Source organism: Electrona antarctica (genome assembly GCF_951216825.1).
Source record: "Electrona antarctica genome assembly, chromosome: 13".
Classification (NCBI taxonomy): Eukaryota; Metazoa; Chordata; class Actinopteri; order Myctophiformes; family Myctophidae; genus Electrona; species Electrona antarctica.
Window position 1 is genome coordinate 25,352,698 of NC_136794.1, and position 22,322 is coordinate 25,375,019.

Genomic DNA, 22,322 nt, shown 5'->3' on the forward strand with positions numbered 1-22,322 from the left:
ATGATTTTAATTTGTAAAGTATTGCAATCCAATTCAAGTGAGATTTATGTTTAGTTATTGTACATTTAGTATTATGGTTAAAACATTGAGAGCTTCTGCTCAGACAGTGACGTTGTGTTGTGGGGTAGCTGTGGAAACCCCTGCCAATGTCGCTGTGCATGGCAGCCTGCATTCAGCGACTAGTCTGCCTGTCTGCCTGCCTTTCTCTTTTGGGGGGGGCTGGGTACCCCAAAATTACAGCGAAATTAGAACAAAATACGCCAACTTTTTTTCCGGCCACGCGGCTATCAAACATGGACCTACAGGATCAAAGGTTTCAAGGCAAAGGCATACAAAGGTGGGTTTTGTGGATTGGTGTCTGTTGATGGTAGGCATCTTGGTTTATTTAATATTTAGTTCTGCGTATGTATCGTAGCAGCATATGACGTCAGGGTATAACTGGTACAACTAGCTCTCAATGATGACGTAATAAAGATGTGGATTAAAGGACCCAATGCCAGGGTGTAATTGGTTTTCGATCGTAGCAGCATATGACGTCAGGGTATAACTGGTACAACTAGCTCTCAATGATGACGTAATAAAGATGTGGATTAAAGGACCCAATGCCAGGGTGTAATTGGTTTTCGATGGTGACATAATGATGATATGTTTTAGTGTCGGGAGGATTAAAGGTAATGCCCCTATGTATACATGTATGTAATCTGTCACCACTGCCATATTAAGCACAAGTAGTCATTACGTCATACGCATGAGTGACGGCTTTCGATGGTGACGTATATGTCGATCAGTGTCGGGTGGATTAAAGGAAATGCCTCTATGTATAATGTATATGTAATTTGAAAATTGATTAGCGGTATACTGTGGTTACTTTGCGTATGCCCCGTTTGATGCGTATGTATCGTAGCAGCATATGACGTCAGGGTATAACTGGTACAACTAGCTCTCAATGATGACGTAATAAAGATGTGGATTAAAGGACCCAATGCCAGGGTGTAATTGGTTTTCGATGGTGACGTAATGACGATATGTTTTAGTGTCGGGAGGATTAAAGGTAATGCCCCTATGTATACATGTACAGTATGTAATCTGACACCACTGCCATATCAAGCACAAGTAGTCATTACGTCATACGCTGGCACGGCGCATACACATCAAACAGCGACATACGAAAACGAAAACTATTACTTGCACGCTCTGCTTGCGCAAGTAACTAGAATGATGAACAAAGAGCATTATGATCAACAGCAACATGTCAAAAAATGTAGGCAAAAATTACCATTTAAACATTGGTTGGTCCTTAGAATCACTAATGCTCATTAAAGATTACTTATGCTATGGTATTAATTTTCCTAGCTTAATTACTAAACTAGGAAAAATGTAAGGCACCTTATTTCCATGCCCTCTCTCTCTACATGCTTTTCCTAAAACTAATTAAGTATTCAGGATAGGCCATGGAGTCGTGGAAGATGACAAACATGTTTGGGTTTTGCATGTTGTCCACAACACTGTCAAAAAGCACAGTGAGGTTGGAGCTGATCTTGGCTGGTGGCACGATCATGCCCTGCGTGCCAAGAGTGTGGTCTCCAGTCAAGACACGGCAGAGATACATACACTTCTGCCCCTGCAGATCCGGCTTGGAATAAGTGTCCTGGGCGGAATATATGGCTCTTACAGCAAAGTAGGTGCCATTGCCATAATAAGCAGCTGAAAATACAGAGAAGAAGAAAGCGTGTTTTAGCCATGGTATCTTCATGGCATAAAGGCCACATGAACACAATTCTTTACACAAAAACAGTTCTGAATTTAGTCTTCTTTTCCAATGTAGGTGGGATATTTCTTATCCAGAGCTAAATGATCCATGCTGAAGAAACAATCATGTCTTTCTTTCATTCTTTCGATGGGACAATGCACATTAATACACTGTTTCTGATATATGAAAAATCACACATGTGCGAAGTGAGGGGCGCTCTTATTATCATACATCATACATCATCTCATTCCAGCCATTCACAATTTGCGTCCTCACTTTTGTCTTCAATGTTTGTGTTTACACAAACACTAAAAACTGGCCATTCATTGTCAATGGCATTCAATGTTTGTGTTTGCACAAACACTAAAAACTGGCCATTCATTGTCAATGGCATTCAATGTTTGTGTTTGCACAAACACTAAAAACTGGCCATTCATTGTCAATGGCATTCAATGTTTGTGTTTGCACAAACACTAAAAACTGGCCATTCATTGTCAATGGCATTCAATGTGTATGTTTTCACAAACACTCAAAACTGGCCATTCATTGTCAATGCTCAATGGCATGTGCAATAGCAATGTATTCAAAGATTACAAAAAGATTATGTTGCTATATCTTACTGTACATAGCAACAACAAGCCAAAAATGGTCTTGAACGGTAAAATCAGACCTGTCTGAAGTAAGTGGTGCAACAGCGCCCCCTGTTGGTACCCTAAACATAGGGACACGGACAGACAGAGCCAGGGACAGACATTGCTGTTTCTGCACCACTTAGGTGACATTCACACCAGAAAGCTTTGCTGCGATTAAAACTAATCCTGCTGCGCATTGTCAGAAAGTGCACTTCGTTTGGCAGGTGTGAAGGCTCATTCGAATCCTAATGCGTATCAAAGAACCGCATTCTACTCCGAGCAAAAACAGGGGTTTCGCTTTGCTTCCAATCGCACTTGATTACGATTCGGTGCAGGTGTGAATGCAATCCGCAGTAAATAAAGGAAATGAAGCAAACAATGTGGCACAGTTGGAGACGGAGAAGGCATATTTTACGCAGCGCAAAGATGTCCCGTTACCGTGGATAGACGTGGTCGAATGAGGAGACTGAAGCACTGATCGAAATGAGGAAGAGTACATTAATTAATTGCTTAAGGAAACACATAAAAACACTGCAGTGTATAGCCTACAGAATATTTTGTCTGTCTGTCTGTGCATGCCGTAAACATGGAGTGCTGTCACTGTGTGGGGACTGGGAAGTAGGGACTTTCATCTCGATAAACTTGTAAACATTTTGCGCTGCTGAGTGTCTGTTATATCAGTGCGCTCAGCGCTGTGCCTCCATGCCCAAAAGAACAGTGCGTGGCTGTGTGCGTAGAGAGAGAGAGAGAGAGGGGCACGACACATGCACGTTATGAGTATAATTTTATCACCATAGATTTCACTGTGTAGGCTAGTTTATGAATGGAACACATTGATAAAGGTCCCCCTTGCTGCGTTTCCAATTGCTGCGGATGACAGTGTGAAGGCAAACCGCAGCAAATTAAATATGCAAGAATCCCAAATTATCCGCCCATTCGCATCGAGTCTACCGAAGTATTAGGTGAGAATGTGACCTTAAAAACCCAAAAAGGGGTTCCTGTCCTGGATTAATGAACATTCCATACATGAAAGAGTGAAATTAATCAGCTGATCTGATGCGGTGCCCGCATACGGTAATTCCCAGAACGTCTGTGGACGTCTTGGGCACACAACCTGTAAAGGTTTTTCAAAATAGTAAAACTAAAGGTGTTAACAATCACCACCTAGAATATTGTCCCGACTTCTATTGCCCCATCATTTAGTAAATTACTGAGTTCCACAACAACGTGCACACTATTCTAGACTCATTTTACAAGGTATAACTCTCACCATTCTTCCCAGCATGACTCCTGTTGAAGCCTTTATTGTTGATGATGTCAATAAGGTTTGGGCAGGTGCCATGGAAGAGGCGTCTCTCGTTGTTATTATGGCCGTTTCTCTGATCCATGTCCTGCTTCTTGAGTTGGATGCTCTTCCACAAAGTTGGGTTCTGTATCCTCTCAATCTGAGGGGAAATAAAAAATACTTGGTTGTTCCTCTTCTGTGGCTGGTTATATTTTAATGACTGTTATTACCAAGTGGGACAGTCTACAATGATGTGGGTTACTCTCATATATCTCTGTGTTTGTTTGTTAGCTGCCTGTAGACTCATCAGATATGAGCATATGAGCACTAAGCCATTGCAGTATTTAGTTTACTGCATGACATGCGTCCTTACTTGAAGTGATTGCCATTGTAATGTATGGACTCGGACATTACAGTTAATGATAGATTACACAGTAATCTCCCTTATTAGCTACAGCTAATTAGCCTGTGCCCCAGTGCATATTTGCCCACAAAGTGCAGGGTGATTTTTTTCTTTGCATGTATGAATTATTATATTTACATTTGAGAAATGTAATATTTATATAAAGCTATAGCATGGGGAAAGGCAGGCAGCAATCACACCAAGAAGCATTGCTACAGACCTTTTACTTTAATATATCTGGACTTTTATCATTCTCAATGCATGTATTAATGTGTGAGACACAATATCTTGATCATTGTTGTGAATCTGGGAAATTTTCAGTAGCAATGGTACACTAGTATTGCAGAAGCTATTCTGGAGTCTGCATAATGATTGACTTAAAACATGGATCTTGACTTGAGTGAATTGCTACAAATAGCATACAGTATTTTGCATTATTATTACTGAAAATGTCTTTAACCCTTATTTAAGTGAAGTAAGCGGAAATCCAGCCTAAGGGAGTTGTTGCATAGCAAGCAAGGGTTACAGTACATAAACAAATTGACTACCTTAATAACAGTTTCGTCACATGAGTCACTGAACAGAGCCTGGACTTCATTGTACTCTGGGCTTCCAGGCTGGACGGTGAAGGTTTCGCATGGTGTGTTGGCTGTCATGACATTCCAGTGCGGAGGCATATTGTTAGCATCTGAATGTAGAGTTCAAAGCATTAAAACCCATTACAGAGGTAAATCAGGCCATTTAGTATTTTAAAACTCTTGGCATTAGTTTTAATTATACAACAGGTCGTTTCAAGGAAGGAAGCAATTTGATTGGTTGAAACAGCCTTGTAGCCGTGCCTTAAACGAGCATAAAGGAACACCTAATCAAAACATAGAAATCAGCGGACTGGATTGCTAGGCTAGCAGGTTTCTTGGGACATTTGTGGTCGTAGTGGCTACATCTGTCCAAATTTAAAACATTGTGATTTTTTTAGCTTTTAGCTTTAGTTTTGACGGTAACTCTTGAATAATTGCAATATTACACTCGGGTGTTCTTTACTGTCGTTAATGCACTTTTGCACTGCCTTTCCTGCAGCATCGCAGGCGTGCATTAATGATGGTAAAGAACTCCCTCTCCTGTAATATCGCTTAATCAACTGGGGCACCAGATTGTGCGGTTTGCCACACCAGGACATTTCATGTATCCTATACATACAGCTATACAATCCACACATTGTTTTTAACATGTTCCTGTTGTCTGAGCTTCCTGGAACACACTGCATTGTAAAGGACCGTGTGGCAAACCACACTGACTGAGATGGTGCTCAAGTCGATTCAGACTCGAACAAACTCTAAGAACAAACTGAAAGTATAATTTGACCTACATAGCTACATTGACCTTCATATAGTAGCCTTACACTGGCTCCCTATGGCCCTCTACATAACCGATCTAATTGAATACTGCATACCAAGCCATAAATACTAGTTAACATTTTCTTACGCAACTTACCGTTCAGTTTGTCAATGCGCCTGATTTCCAGACTTCCTTGCTCATCTTTTGCAGTTCCATGTGACATTTTGAGAAAGTACATTTGACCCTGGAGAGTGACTTCTACAAGAGGCAGATTATTATCAATTGCCTGCTCTAGGTAGTAGTTGTTGGTGGGGTCGAAGCTCTCGAACTGAAGCCCTTGAGCCTTGTATTGCCATTCTGCCTTTGTGCCAGCCGATTCTACCTGTCTCCTATACTCCTCCTTTTCTCTGGCCCTCTTCATCATCTCCTGGATGGCACCACTGGCTTTTACCACATCCTTGGAGAATCCCTTGATGGTGAGGGTGGCTTCGCCCTTCTTGCGTTCTATCTTTATCCAGATGGCCATCGTAGACTGCATGGTGCTGATGCGCTCAAGGTCTGCTTCAGAGAAGCTGAGGACTATATTGTCATCAATGGATTGAACGACCTGCTCGTGGGATATCAGGTCACTGATGTGCTGTTTGGCTGACTGAACTTTGGCTGGCGACTCTCCACAGATGTAGAAGCAAACACTGGGTTCTGGGTTTTCAATGACAAAGTCTTCTTCTTTCTGTGCTCTGCTGGCAATTCCCATGAAAAGTGCTGGAGGAATTAGTTCAGAATGTCAGATAAGCATATTATTTAACACGGTCATACAATGAAAATACATACAAATTGTACCACTGGTACAACCTTAACAGATTCACATAAAATACTTAATAAATATTTAGCTCCAGTTAGAAGCCCCATGGAATTCTAAACAAATTACAATTACCACCATAGTGTCAGGCACCAGGTCAAGAGATTTTGAAAATTCAAACTATAATCCTCAAACTGAGCATCTCTAACGACAGGCTTGAGAAAAGCGGTCACCTACCTTTTATCTGGGAGCCAATCCAGCTCCAGGATGAAGGCCCTTTGTCCTTCTGGTGCATGCCTTTGTGCTTCTGGTGTGTGCCTTTGTCCTTCTGGCCGGCGCCTTTGTCCTTCTGGCCGGCGCCATTGTCCGTATGGTCGGCGCCTTTGTCCTTCCAGTCTGTGCCTGCTTTCTTCTGCATACTGCTGTGGAAGTCCTTCAGCATTTGTGGCTGAAAGATAACTATCCGGATAGTCTTCAGACTAGGGTTCTGACTGCTCTGACTCAACACATCCACCACTGCATCCAACATGGCGTCTGCCACTTGGGTTGCCTGTACATTGCCTTGACCTAAAACCGCATAACACATGGCTTTGTTAAGGAAAACAGCAAAATTCATACACAGAAAAGATCAAAGGATCTTGCTTGTGGGTTCAACCAAACAACAAAATAATTCTTTAGTTCGATGAGATTTCTGATGGGCCTGGTACGTAAATGTCAACAGTTAGCGTTACTTGGGACCGCAGGTCGCAGTTATTATGAAATCGTGTATTTCCCGTCAGTCAATTACGCCCCATATATGGTCATGCCTCGTGACATCACGTGATGTCATCAATATTAAGCCCATATATGGAGATAACTGAGGTCATCAATATTGGCCAGCAACTCTACATCTCACCTCAAACCCATAGATCTCCATATAGCTGACCTGTTCTGACATTCCATATGTTGATCTTTCCCCATCCATCCTTCCTCTTCGATGTCTCCCTTTGACTGATACCTGTCCATTTAAACATCAGCCCCGCTGCCACCCTTAGATCTCCATATGTGGAGCTGACCTGTTCTGACATATGTTGATCTGACCATCAAACCCTGTACACTCAAGACACGCTCCATATATGGCCAGTACAGAATTCATTCCATATGTTGATCTGACCCCCCATGCCAAAGCACCAGCGCTCGCCCAGCAGTCTGTGCTGACACCCAGTCGGATATTTTGATCTGACCCCCTCATTCCAAAGCGTCAGCGCTTGCCCAGCAGTCTGCTGTGACCCAGGTGGATGCGTGCACGCCCTTTAGAGCGAGGTCGCTTCTCGCCCCCAGGCGTCTTACTGGTTATACGCAGACTACATTGTTAATACAATGCTAATTTAATGGAGCTCATAGCTGAAGTCCAACGCAGCTACCTCCACCTCCAATCAGGCCACCTCCACCCCTATATTAATAGCCCATCTAACCTTGGCTCTCCCCTGTTCTCATTTCTCGTCACCCCTCCCCCCACCCACCCCATTTCTCATCCTACTCCCCCTCTTTCTCCCCCTCCCCCTACAGGTTCCTGACGGGGGTCCGACGTGCCCGGGAGCATGCCGGATCCCCGAAGCCTCCCCACCTCGGCTCAAATCCCTGACCCCAAAACACTCTACATTACCACCAGACACCAGACAATGGACACTTTTCCCCCATGTATTCCATATTCTGCAGTTAGATCTCACCTGTACCAAGCACAGGGAAGGAAATGGAGATGTAGGAGTTTTCCATACACGTCTGAAGAGCATCTTTCACAGCCTTGTTGACCATCGCAGGGGTCGACTGTACGACCAGGTGGAGGATCGTCTTGCAGTTTAAATTACCTGGCTGGGTCATTATCATGCCTTGCTTTCCTTGGGCACCTGAATGTAGACAATGTAGACATGTTTTCCTTTTACTTAAGAATGAAAACAGAGTAATATTTACTTTATGTGAAATGTTGAGAAAACTTTCAAATGTCACACTGACATTGTGTGTGTGTGTGTGTGTGTGTGTGTGTGTGTGTGTGTGCGTGCGTGCGTGCGTGCGTGCGTGCGTGCGTGCGTATGTGCGTGCATACGTACGTGTTTATACGTGGGTGGAACTGGTTCATCTTGATTCAAACATTTAGTGCCATAAAATATATCCAATAAGGCATATTATAACTCTCACAATTGCACAAGAATACAATAATAAATGTGAACAGTGTCCGGGCCACTTTGATTACAATTCTGACTAGAACAGTGTACTTTGACCAGCCCTCTCAATATGCAGCAATATATACGATTGTTAGTTAAATGATTTAACCACTTAAACCTGATATACTTAAGACTGTGGTCCCCCAGTGCTTGGAGTCTAGTCTATACTAGGTGTGCTAGTGCAGGGGTTCTCAACGTTTTTGGCTGGGGACCCCCGGAAATGCTTTGGCCATGTCTCGCGACCCCCGCCCCACCCCCCTCCCCATCGTCAATACAAATTGACCCCTACGATAACCTTAATAATAGAGCAAAAATAAACTAGAAAAAGTGCCCTTCCGGGCACAGGTCTCCACCAGGAGGATAGGAGTGTGTGTGATGTTTGGCAAAATGTTTAGGAGGATTTGTTTTTGCAACAATTTTCTTCATTTTGTTGAGGAAATGCAGAGCCAGATCACTCATAGCATCTCTGAGGATCAGTGTACAATCAGAGAAATCCAACAGACTCGTCTTGATCACATGACTACAGAGATTATGTGTACCGATTGTCATTTCTTCATACGCCTTTGATGGCAATTGGATGATTTGAGGCATTTTGTTCCAAAAATGTGTTTTGCTATAACAGGCCAATGTGAAAAGGGTGGGATATATTCCTCAGCCTAGTAAGAAAATGTGTGAAAGATTTCACGTAAATTGCATGCTGCGTTCATGATTTGAGGCTATTGTTCAAAACGGGGCAATCTTGCAAACTGTGAAAGCCAATTATAGCCAATTAGGATGGAATATGAAATATCAGACAGATCCGACTTGAGCACATGACCATAGAGATACTGTGTAACAATTTGTGAGATGTTTGGACAGAATCTGGAGGAGTAATATAAAAACTGGTGGTGGCGCTATAAAAGGCAGATGCGGAAAATGCAGGTCAAAGGTTTGTCCTTGGCCTCTAGGGAGTGTGCATGCAACATTTCACGCAGATCGGTGCAGTTTTAGGTAAAAAATGTGAAAAGCTGCCTCATGGTGGCGCTATAACAGGCCGTTCTGGAAAATGTGGGGCAGAGGTTCATCGTTGGCATCCAGGGAGTGTGTGTGCAAAGTTTGGCATCGGCCGGGTTAGCGGTGCCGGAGATTAGCTGTACACAGACGGACGGAAGGACGGAAGGACGGACACACACACACACACACACACACACACACACACACACACACACACACACACACACGGACGGAGTGCAAAACATACTCTCTCCCCATGCCTTCGGGCCTGGTGGAGACAATAAATACTGAAACCAGATATAATCATTAAGGAAAGTCTCAATTCCCATTTCCAGCCATTCAGTTGCAAAAACAACAACTTTGTATTTATTTATTATTATTATCTGGGGACCCCCCAAAATAATTTCGGGACCCCCAGGTTGAGAACCCCTGTGCTAGTGTTTCTTAAGGTTCTTACCAAGCTCTTTGCATTCGTCTTCAACTTTCTGACCAGCGGCTTCCAGAATGGCCTTGGACACTCCTGGAGTAGCAAAAGACAACAAAGAAAGGAATAACAGGAATGAATAACCATTATTTTCCTATGGTGTGTTTGTACTATAACTGTGCACGGAAGCCGCCATGTTTACCCAATCCAATCTTACGGAAGCAGTATACTGCGCATGCGGACAGGGCTTCCATAAGATTGCATTGGGAAAACGTGGCACTGGAATTGTGTAAAGTCAAAAATATGCGCCTGACCGCTTCCGGTAGGCTAGATGGGTGGGACCTCATCTAGGAGCTTCAGTATAGCGGAGGGAGAGGTTCCACATGATTTACCTGACTTCAGAGTGAAACCTTCATTAGAAGAGTTGACGATAACGTCAGTCGTCTCCTTAGTTATGTCACCTGTGACAACCTGTATGTCCACACTTCCCATTTTGGTCTCATGCATTCCTGAGCTTGAGATGATTTTGGAAAAGGGACCTTGCACCAGGAAACAAACACAACAATAGATAAACTACAGAGCAAACACTCACCAAAAAGCAATCTTTTTGATTCATGAGGCACACAAACTATTTGATGCATACAAAAATAATATTAGTGCTATATGTATTAGTCTACTTGCCAGCCCATTGTGAACCCGACCATGTTGAGTACACCAAGGTTTTATGTTAGAAATGTTGAGTATGGGTCCCCAGCATTTAGAAACTGCCGGATTCTAACTTGCATATGTTGAGCAATTTTCATAATTGGCATATGTGGTTAGTCAAATTGTCAATAACACAGAACTATCTGTGTTATTGACAATTTGACTAACCACATATTATGCCAATTGAAACATTTGAAACAATGTTGCTGGTTTATGCGCATTTCCTTTCGTAAAATGCATATTATTATTATTATCACTTAGCGAACTTTCATTTTTTGCCCACAGTCATTCAAACCAAATCTTACAGCCTACCTGTACTATGTGTAGTTGGCTGGGAACTACCTGAATGGGTGAGTCTCTTCAATTCATCATTGAAAGCCTGGGGAGAGCAACAGAGAGACATCCGTCATTATCAGCAGCTCACAATGGTGTGTGTGTGTGTGTGTGTGTGTGTGTGTGTGTGTGTGTGTGTGTGTGTGTGTGTTTGTGTGGATATATATATATATATATATATATATATCGGTGTGTGTGTGTGTGTGTGTGTGTGTGTGTGTGAAAAACAGGGAAACCAAGGATCAGACATTGACTAATCTACGAATCAAAGCCTCTTTACTACACCATTCTTGACTTCCCGCATTTGAATGAATGCAATGGTTTTGTTTACCTGGATTGTGGATGCATCACTCGGATGAAGGATGATCACTATTGTCTTCAAGTGTTTCGGCTGTTTGTGACTGCTAAACTTCATGACTTCATTCAGCAGTAGAGAAGCAACCATATCTTTAGGGAAGCATAGATTCCCTGTGCCAATGGCCGGGAAGGTTATTGAGGTCAGACCAAGGCTCTCAGTCTGGCTCAAGCAATCCTTCAAAATCACTTTCAGCATCTGTAAGACATGCCATGTAGAATTATTTTGTTTCATTTCTATGAAAAAAGCTGAACATTGTCAGACAGACAGATACAATTAAGTAAAATTAAGTAGGTAAGTTGCATACTTTACCTTCTCAGCAGTGCCTTGCCCATTGTCCCACTGTGGTGCGACAGCATGGAAGACCTTGTTGCACTTCAGGTTGCAGCCATTAGTAACAATGACATCACCAGCCTTTCCACTGGACTTCTGGTCATGCACCAGTGCCTGAAGATTGGGTCCAGCTGCACCAAGGATGGCTTTTGAGACTGCTCCTTGGTCCAGATCAAGTTCTTTACCAATAGTGTTCACGACCACATCAGTCTAACATGTAAGGAAAGTATTTTTAATCGACAAGGTAGTCTTAAGAAATATTATCACCTCTAAGAAGTCAACAGGACAGTGTCAAAAGCTATTAAGACTAATTTACATCAATCCAAACGACATGGGAAATAAATAATAAAGAAAATAGATTACCTTGGCATCCTGGATATTCCCTTTAGTCAACATGATGATCAGCCCCTCATTAGTCACAACTTGATCAGAGTTACTCGTGCTCTGAATGCGAAGAGCACCTGTCTTGGTGGGTGTGCTAGGATGCTTCTGTTGAGAATGACTAACACCGTGGTTTCCAAACTCCGTCCTGACAGCTGTCTCCATAGCCTGAACAGTGTTGTCATCTTTGTCCACAAAATGAATTTTCTTCAAGGTGTTGTCGCCACACGTGTCTTGACAATGTTCTTTCACTGCTCTGACAATGGTGTCTGCGCATAAGGTGAGGGGAAATCCTGAGTTTACGCTGATAGCAGGCAATGCCACAGAGATATACCCATACTCCTCAGCGAGTTCCAGACTCTTTTTAATCGCTCTTCTCAACTGTCCCACAGCCCTATCACGGCCATCTTGGTTGAATCCAGGTCCCACTGCGTGGATGATGTTTTTGCACATCAGCCTTCCTCCTGCACCAGTCACGACACATTCTCCAGGTTTGAGCTGTCCCTTCTGGGAAATTAGCCTGTCACATTCATCCTGCAACTGAGGGCCAGAAGCATCCAAGAGCGCTCCTGCAAGACCTTCTGTATGCTTCAAGTCCTGATTAGATGAATTTATGACCGCACACACTGGGTAACTGCACATATCAGCCTTGCAAACAGCAATTTCCACTCCATCAATGGTCTCAACCTGGTATGTAGGGCTTGGAGCTTCTCCAGGGCTGAGGTCCTGTCCACCATCTGCCCCATCTACCATCTGAACCAAGCAACCTGTTGCATTCTTGACTGATGCAATATACATAGTTTCTTTCTCCTGGAAGAACTTCTTCACTCCTGGATCAGAGACTGTCAAAGTATCAAAGCATAGCGAAGAGACCAAGTCTTCAATGAAGGGCTTGCAATCTGACACATTAAACCTGGAACCTCTTAGGGAGATGGCTTTCTTCCTGAAAGAAACAACTACCTTGTCTTTCACTTGCTCTGACCCAGCCTTTTTCCATTGTTCTTCAATATATCTGGCGATGATGTCAGTCTTCACGGTAACCGTTTCTTCAACTTCAGCATTCTGGTGTAAGAAATGTTGAAGTTCACTGTGAACTGGTAATACACTGTCCTTGTAGCCAGACACTGCTACTACCTCAGCTGAGTGAGAGCCAGTTGTCTGAATCTGGATTTTCTTGAATGAACTGTTGGTGTTCCTATCCAAATGAGTGACCAGTTCCTGCCACTGAGGCATCGCAAGGACATTAATGTCTTCAATCTTGATGCATTGGGATATCAGGATCATTTTCAGTTGCTCCTCAGCTTCACTCAGATTACTGTCTGAAACAGCAAGGAGATCCACTGTCTTTGCATTTAGCTCAAGCGCTGCATTGATTCCGTTTGGTGGGAAAAGTGAGCGTGTAAGGTTTTCTTGATCTCCGTCCATCAAAAACTCAAGCACAAACGGATCTAACTCTAAAACCTTTCGTTTTAATGCCATGCTTTCCTTCCCTACCATTGTGCTTGCACCCAAAACCTCATTGTTTAAACCACAAAATGATAACTCCTGGCTCTCCCCATCGTAGGTTATTTTTAGCTCTGGATATTGATCCAACAGCCTATCCCGAATGCCATCTTGAGAGAGGATATGGAAAGCAGATGGTGTCAATTTGATCTTCTTGTTCATGCTGAACTTTGCTCTCTGGATAATTTTCGCAGTACTGTCCAGTATCTCATTAAGAGTCTGTTCCAGTCTGTTCACATCATCCAAGAGGCCAGCCACTGCTAAGACACCATTGTCTTTATCGGGGAGTACTACTACAGCCTCAGTCAACAGCGCCTCTCTAATCTTCCCTTCAGACTCTTCCCATGCCATTGGCTGAAGCTGAAGCTTCAGAGATTTGAACCTGGACAAAGCTCGTACAAGGGCCATCTTTGCTGCATGTGCCCACTCTGTGATGTCTTTGGCTTTGACATCCTTTTGTTGCAGTAGTGATGGAAGGGGCCTTAAACGTACAGATGATTGTTCTTGGAATTCTGCTTCGCAAAAGTGCTTTGCCAGATCACCGTGGAAGGTCTCTGCAGCCTTGTGGTTGTTAAGGAATGTCCATATAGATTGATCAATGCTCTCAGTGAAGGCGGCTGGGAGTTTCAGTGTGGGTCTATCTTTGCCATAAAGTGCCGAGCCCAAAGAGTCATAAAATGGAAACACTTTGACCGCTTGCTGTTTGATAAGGAGCTTCTCTTCAATTAATTTGGAAACAGCTAAAAGAAAAAGATTAATCATTTTAGTACCATGTTCATTAAATATGATCATTAACTAAAATTCATATAAAACCATCTACATTGGATTTGAGGGAAATGTTTTACTTTCTGTCCTTTACATTATTTAAGAGAAAGGTTCATACATGCTCCAGGGTGGTCCCTACTGATTTGGGGGCCCCAGTGCCTTTTGTTGTATCATCACCGTTAGGTATGAGTTTACAATTGCACAAACAATATCTCATAATGCAATGGACAAATTGCTATATATAATGCTCTCAGCAAGAATCCTACTGATTCAGGTAACACTGTGGCTTTTGCCCTAGCATCACCCTTATTTTAGAAAATAAAAAGGGGCTCTTGCTCATTTTGTCTGCTAGTTTTATTTTATTGTTTATGTATCTGAATTTATAATTAAAATCTATGCATTTATAGATGTGTAATATTGGTACCTTTGGGGTTTTTAATGGTGATGATGGCAAACTGTTCCTCTTCATTAATTATGACATCTTCCACTTCCACACCTTCGACCTTCTCACAATAAAGTATGAGGAGGTCAGAATTAACACCTGGCATGGCTTCAGTTAGGACTTTGGCTGTGACTTCAAGAGGACAGACAGATAGGGCTTTCTTCTTGAAAAGCTTGTTTCCGGGGCAGTTTGTAATGAAATCTGTGTTTTCTGTCAGTTAGGAATGGACAATAAGAGAGTAAGTAAAATACAATAACATACTGTACAGCAAGTGAGTTCTGATAATGATAATCCATTTGGACTTCAGTTATACATCCACTTATTAACCGGACCACAAGGTCCATCCATACAAAGCATTTAAGTTAAAAAGAAAACACTCATCAAATTATACTTTAAGAGTGTTCATGTAACAGGTAAGTGTATCAGAGAAAGAAAATTTGTTTGGAGGAAAACATTTTTTTGTTTTGGAAAATGTAAACAATGACTGATAATAATTGTTGGGTTATTTAATAACAGGAAGAAATGTTGTGGGCACAAAACTTTCTTCCTGTTTCACATGTTAGGCTCTAGAATACATATTTGTACCATTATAATGATTATTGGCAAATGCATTAGCCAAAAAAATAGCTTACAGGAGGTTTTTAAATGTCACATTATCAGTAACTTATACGTTTTTGTTTTCACTGCGTTTTGAATTTGTTCTTGATGAATTCTTGATAAATAAATGATCAGAACGACTAAATAAAAACTACCTTTTCCACTCTGGAAAGACACCACAGCAGATGATTTGTGCGGCAGGATCTCCAAGAGGAAGTTTTGGGATGCAGCAGAGGATTCTGAATGCTTTAAGATGTTCTCTACCAGCAACTCTAACATCTCGTGGCCCATGTCCTGGGGAATGTTGCCTATGACAGCAGAAGTGGAGCACAGTTCTTCTCCATCGTCGCTCTGGTCATCTCTGCTGTGTACCTGTGACTGATGTTCAGCAACAGGAATGGGAAGGCTGTATGGCTGTATGGCAGCATCAGCTGTTATTGAAACAAAATTTAATTTATCACAGTATTAGATGATCTTCAAGAAATAAATCATCAGAAAGAAAAGGAAAACAATACTGATAAAAAAGGCAAAGACGTTTAGGGATAAGGGGTTTAGCGGTGACGAAAATGGAGCCCCAAGACTCCAATCAGGGTGTTATTAAGTATAAAGTATTCATGGAGACACTACATCATTTTAGTAAATACATTTAGGGAATATATTTGTGTCTGCCCCCCATAAGCTCTGTAGAAGCCATTTTACTGCGAGTATTATTTCTGTTATTATTTAGCCTTATTAGTTTTGAGAATATTCTGTTGATTATTGGATAATTGGTTTATTGTTTTGTGCACAAACGGCCACGCCTCCCAGGCCCAGGCTTTAATTATGGACAGGTGTGGGGGGAGAATTCATGCACCTATGTGGAGACATGGTTTTTACCAGTAGCACAGAAGAATGAGTAAATATTTGTATTATGCACTTTATTTCCAGTAAAAGCAAAGCAAAATGAATGCAACTTGTGGACATTGAAATTCTTCATGCCTGCGTAAGCCTACACCCATAGACTGGGTGCATCAGTGGGTTTGTCATTGAATTGTTTGAAAGCCGACAAACGGCACTTACAAGCTCTGTTCAGAGCGGTTTGTAGGGTAACAAGACAACTCACCCTTTTTCCACATCCAAGTGAGTTGTCCGGACATCTCACCCCGAAAGTCCGGACAACTCACCAGACATCTCTGAGTTGTCTTCACTTTCGGGGTGAGCTGTCTTCACTTTCGAGGACACTCTTCAGACACTCTGCGCAAAGAGTGTCTGAGCTCCTTTTTTATAGTTGACTGAATATGTACCCTTTGAGCTCTTTTATATACTTTCACAAGAATATATATAAGGTCACTTATATATATGTAAAACACAGTGTACGACCACAAGCTCTAGAACAAGGAAAGAATTCAGCTGGAAGAACATTACTCGATATTTCATAACTCCAAAGATTAGAGCAGGGATGTTGTCTGAGCAACAATCATGCTGGAGGTTATGTGAATGTGTAAATGCTGTTCACAGAGAAGATTGTGTGCACATCTCAATGCCTATATTCAGGCCAGGTGCTGGATTTCAGGCATCAAGGCAAACATCAATGAAGAGGAAGAACATCCTCACACCAGTTTGTAGAGCTCTGAGACTGTGTAAATGCTGACCATGAAGTTGAAGGCATATGATCACATGATCACTGAAACTTATCATAATTTTAAAAAGCCATTAATTCATCTGATGTTTATAGAACATGTTTTAGTGAATCCAAGTAGGCTACAGACACCATTCGTTTCGACCGCACAACGATGGCTCCGTGCCAAGTTCCAACTGACTCTAAACTACTTAGAATTCACTACAATGTGTTCTATAAACATTATTGATGACTTATGTCCGATTTCAGTGGTGGTTATGCTTTAGACCTAGAATGCCTGTGATCATTTAATTAACTTCGTAAATTTTCATGTATCATAGGCATAGCTCCCTTCCACCCGTTCCTGGTTGAATTGAATTATGGGCGGCCTAAATGTGATAAATGCTCCGTTTGTACTCACCCATTAAATAATTCCAAAGACGTGGAGTGAAATATGGTCCTCTAGTTTTATATCCATGTGAAGGTTCTGGCACAAAACGTGTATTTAGTCAATTATCTCCACTTTTTCAAGAGATGCACACGGACGTCTTTCTCTCCGGGCGAGAGGGGCCCGGAATGATCGATGAACTGATTTTAGATACTTCCTGTTGTTTACCAAAGACGTCATCACCAATTGACCAGGGAAACACAAAAGTTTGGGGCACACAATTGGCCTTGCGATAGGTACTGGGTAATTAATCACACCACCTGCCAATTGTGTGACCCAAACTTTTGTGTTTCCCTGGTTAATTGGTGATGACGTCTTTGGTAAACAGGACGTATTCGTAAAATCAGTTCATCGATCATTCCTGCCCCCCCTCGCCCGGAGAGAAAGACGTCCGTGTGCATCTCTTGAAAAAGTGGAGATAATTGACTAAATACACGTCTTGTGCCAGAACTTTCACATGGACCATATTTCACTCCACGTCTTTGGAATTATTTAATGGGTGAGTACAAACAGAGCATTTATCACATTTAGGCCGCCAAGTTTACGTCCGACATGAAAGTAAGTGCGACCGTTCTATGGCTCTGTATGTGAAATACTGTATATACTGTATGGAATAACAAGAGCCGTTCTAGGGCTAGTTATGCTTATGCAACTTGACGCTGCAATAAAGTATAAACCACTTGAACCCCAGGTCCCCAGCATAAACCAAAAATCTACAAACTCAAAACGCACTGTGAGCTCATGGTAGCCATGGCCTGGACTGAAGTGTTTTACGCACATTCTCCATTCACAGTCCTTACGGCGGCTTACGCCTACACAAATGTTCCGATTACAAATATAAAGTGCTCACCCCAGGGCCATGGATGTTACAATTCTGCTAGGGCGGGAATAAGTACCGGTATCTTCCGTATTGTTCAATAAAAAGCAATGTTTAATGCAAGCGCCATGTGAACCATGGCTAAATCGTCTCGTATACGTAATAATAAGTCAACTTTCCAAGGGCGAGTGTTCCAGATGTCCTTCTGATGGATTTTTCTTGGCTGTCAATATTTCTATCATCCAACAAATCGCTCTGAAAGTGAGTGACTTTTATAACTCTATGGGGAAGACCATTTTGTTTAGTAAGTAAGTAAGTAAGTACATTTTATTTGTAAAGCACCTTTCAAGACAAAGTCACAAGGTGCTGAACAGAACACAGAACAAGCAATCAACAAGTTAAAACCAAACAGGAAAACATAGCACAATAAAGTAAAAAGACAATAAAGAATTTAACGAAACCAATAAACAAGGCAAAATGTCAAAACATAGGCATGTAAGATAGTAAAATAGAGGCATAATCACAAAAACATAAGTATGTAAAAAATAAGTCCGGTAAGAACTACATGGGAAAAATAAATACGGAATAAATGTGTCTTTAGCATTCTCCTAAAGGAGTCTTCTGACTCAGCATTTTTTAATGAGGGGCAGGGCATTCCAAATAGTAGGAGCAACCACTGCGAAAGCCCGGTCGCCCTTTGTTTTTAGTTTAGTCCCAGGTATCTTCAGTAGGTATTTGTCAGAGGACCTAAGGGGTCTTACATTAGACTTTGGGGGCAGTAGGTCATGAATATATGAAGGGGCCAGCCCGTGTAATGCTTTGTAGGTCGTTAAAATAATTCTGGCCTTAATTGGAAGCCAGTGCAAAGAGGCTAATACAGGAGTTACAGTGTATGTGGGCCCTACGTTGGTATTTGTGAGAATTCTAGCTGCAGTGTTTTGAACCAATTGACCCGGGCTAAAACCGGATGTGACGTTTGTGGGTGTTCCTGTCTACGATCGTGTCAATGTATTAGACATCTCATTTTTTTCTTTTCTTTTCTTTTCTTTTCTTTTCTTTTCTTTTCTTTTCTTTTCTTTTCTTTTCTTTTCTTTTCTTATAAATAGCTACTTACATGTCCTGTTGGTGCCATCAGCAGATGCTTTCTAGAAGGCAAAGAGAAAACTTTGGTCATTGGTTATTTATAGCTTTTGTTTTGTTTGATTACCAATTTTGCATAGCATTTTTGAGAGACACTAAGCCCCTTCAGCTAATAGTGTAGATTTTCGTCTTACAAACATTACATTCCCATTGACAATGAATTGAGAATGTACATCATATTATGTGGACGAGCAAATCGGCTATTTAAAAAAAAAATCGTCCTACACAAACATTAAATTCCCATTGACAATGAAACGTCATAGTGTCTGAGCAAATAGACATGTTATGTCATGATGATGTACAATTATAAGAGCGCCCCTCACTTCACACGTGTAATGATATGCTTAGGTATTCCAGGCCACTAGGTGGCACTGCGGTCTGTGAGAATACACTGTTGGTACTTGGAGGGAGAACGCTGAATAAATACTCATTCATTGTTGACTAGCCCAGAGTGTCGGACGTCAGCTCATTACGTGAGAACAACCCCTGAGCCACGATCATAATGGTATCATAGTGGTTGAAGCAGATGGTCATCAGTACAGGCGAAACAGACGGGAGCTGATCAGAACATACGAGGAAACGCCGGCTGCTCCGACTGAAGAGGGACCGGAGGGGGAAAGAACTCCGACTGAAGAGGGGACAAGACGTTACCCATACAGAGAGCACAAGCCCAGAGAAAGACTGGACTTATGAACAGTTGTCTCCTTACAGTCCGAAGTAACACGCACACACGCAGTAACACGCACACATGCACGCACACATGCACGCACACACACACCCACACACACACACACACCAGAAGTGATCTCTTCACATGGACTGTTCACTGTGTCACACAGAACTATTCTTTTGCATTTGTTATGATTACTTGAACCGACATTACAGTTCAAGTCGTAATTCTGCTACCTTTTTGAAAAGTGTCCAGCATGCCCCCTTATGTTCTAATTGTTCAGTTTCTATCTATAAGAAAAGGGGAGATGTAATGATATGCTTAGGTATTCCAGGCGACTAGGTGGCACTGCGGTCTGTGAGAATACACTGTTGGTACTTGGAGGGAGAACGCTGAATAAATACTCATTCATTGTTGACTAGCCCAGAGTGTCGGACGTCAGCTCATTACAACACGGGTGTGATTCTTTAAACTGCCTCTGCCTCTGACCAATCAAGAAGCCGTTGAATCGACACAATCCACTGACGGGATGCACCGACATTAGTAACCTACCGAATTGCGTGACTCCAGAGGTCGTTGTTCTGCACTCTCGGCATGTTCCAGTCTGTGTGGCGGCTGTGGCCTACTAACTGTATTAGTTACTATTATCCCAAACTGCCATCATGATTTGGACATTAGTAGTATAAGAATCGACTACTTCAAACGACAACCAAAACTCTCCAGGTCACTTTCCATCCGTAAAGTATACCCCACTTCAGTCAAATAATTCGGTAGGCCACGCATGCCAGTGTAACACATTTCAACGTTCACCACTCTATGCTTAACCAGAGGTGTGTACCGTGTATAGTCTATCAATCATCAGTGTTTTTTTTTCTTTTTGAACTTTGTACCACTAGACCTGTACTGGCCCCGTCGGCAACCGGCCTACTTGAGAACAATGCAAATTGGGAACCTATATGCCCGTTGTCAACTTGTCATAGCACCAGTTTTAACTATCTGTCTGTGTCCCTTTTGTGCCCATACTGTATATGGAGATCTCTGTCTGCCTGTGCCTGAAGAGAGCAAACTGACTGTGAAAAGTGGACTGGTTAAGTAATCAATTGGCAGATGTGGGGTTGCCATGGCAATCAATTGGCTGAGGCAGACGCAGACGCACAGGTGAGGGGACTTTGGCTCATTCGGTCCACTGGCAGAGCCTGACCAAAGCCTTTTGTGGTGTTGGTGTATGCCACCGACTCAAGGCCGGGCACTGCACTCTGGGGGTGTGGAGAATTTGACGTCGGTGGGGCAAACGGTAATCGAGTTGTGCATTACAACCGTACACACATGATGTATGCACACAGACAGACAGAGACGTGGCGCATTTATAGTTAGATATAGTTGTTGTGGCTCAGCAGTCCAGGCACCTTGGCTGGTATCCAGGCAGTAAAGGCCGACCCCGACAGCCTTTACTGCATGTCACTCCCCTATCTCTTTCCCCCATTTCCTGTCAGCCTACTGTCTGTCCCTCTATAAAAAATATAAAATAAAGGCAAAAAAAAAAAAAAGTTTAGTCCCAGGTATCTTCAGTAGTTATTTGTCAGAGGAAGGGGTCTTACATTAGACTTTGGGGGCAGTAGGTCATGAATATATGAAGGGGCCAGCCCGTGTAATGCTTTGTAGGTCGTTAAAATAAATTTAAAATCAATTCTGGCCTTAATTGGAAGCCAGTGCAAATAGGCCAAAAAAACAAAAAAATACAGATTTAGTTGTTGTTTAGCCAATAATAGCCACTAACCTGTTTTGGTGAAGTTGAACTGTCATCACCAGGTATACGGACCGTTATCTTCAGAACACCATGATCCAAACGGATTTCATGTGCATCTTTCCCTAGAACCTTTTGTCTGTCTGTAAAGAAATACACAGTATTTTTTTTATTTTTTAGAAATACACTGTATTGTCAATAGCCTATATATATTATTGTCAACATATTTGTGAGTGAAATAACATTTCCATATTATTTAATACAATAGTCATAATTAGAAAACGTACCCTCCTCTGTTCGGAACCGAAGCTCTGCGATTCCCTGTAGCTCGTCATATTCGACTCGACAGTCGCCACCGTTGGATTTCTTACTTTGGAAGTATTTCACTACTTTGTTTTTCAGTTTGGGGATTTTATTTTCTTCGAACTCGGCGAGCAACACGTACGTGTATGCGTTCTCGGCCATGGCTGTCCAAAAATAAATGAAGTGGGATACTTAGTTTCACTTTTATTTCTCTCGAAATGACTGTGATTTTAGCCGATCTACAAGCTGCCCGCGCGTAGCGACCGCGACGCGCTGTGAGCTTGTAGGTCGGCTATTTTCGGTGAGCAACACCCTCGTACGACGAGTTATAAACCAGGTGTTTACGATAGCCTTTATTGTTCCAATG

General features: G+C 42.2%; 1 protein-coding gene across 1 annotated transcript; it reads right to left on the reverse strand.

Moving 5' to 3' along the window:
• Positions 1–785: 785 nt before the first annotated feature.
• Positions 786–22,117, reverse strand: parp14rs1 (poly(ADP-ribose) polymerase family member 14-related sequence 1; the record flags this gene model as incomplete). The annotated part of the gene is made up of 17 exons (XM_079517713.1): positions 786–1,704; positions 3,653–3,827; positions 4,619–4,758; positions 5,562–6,167; positions 6,442–6,771; positions 7,914–8,090; positions 9,856–9,918; positions 10,215–10,361; positions 10,840–10,906; positions 11,192–11,413; positions 11,528–11,758; positions 11,912–14,172; positions 14,622–14,849; positions 15,392–15,667; positions 19,213–19,243; positions 21,686–21,795; positions 21,940–22,117. 17 exons carry the CDS (start codon positions 22,115–22,117, stop codon positions 1,409–1,411), a joined length of 5,538 nt encoding a protein of 1,845 aa, XP_079373839.1. The 3' UTR covers positions 786–1,408.
• Positions 22,118–22,322: the final 205 nt, after the last annotated feature.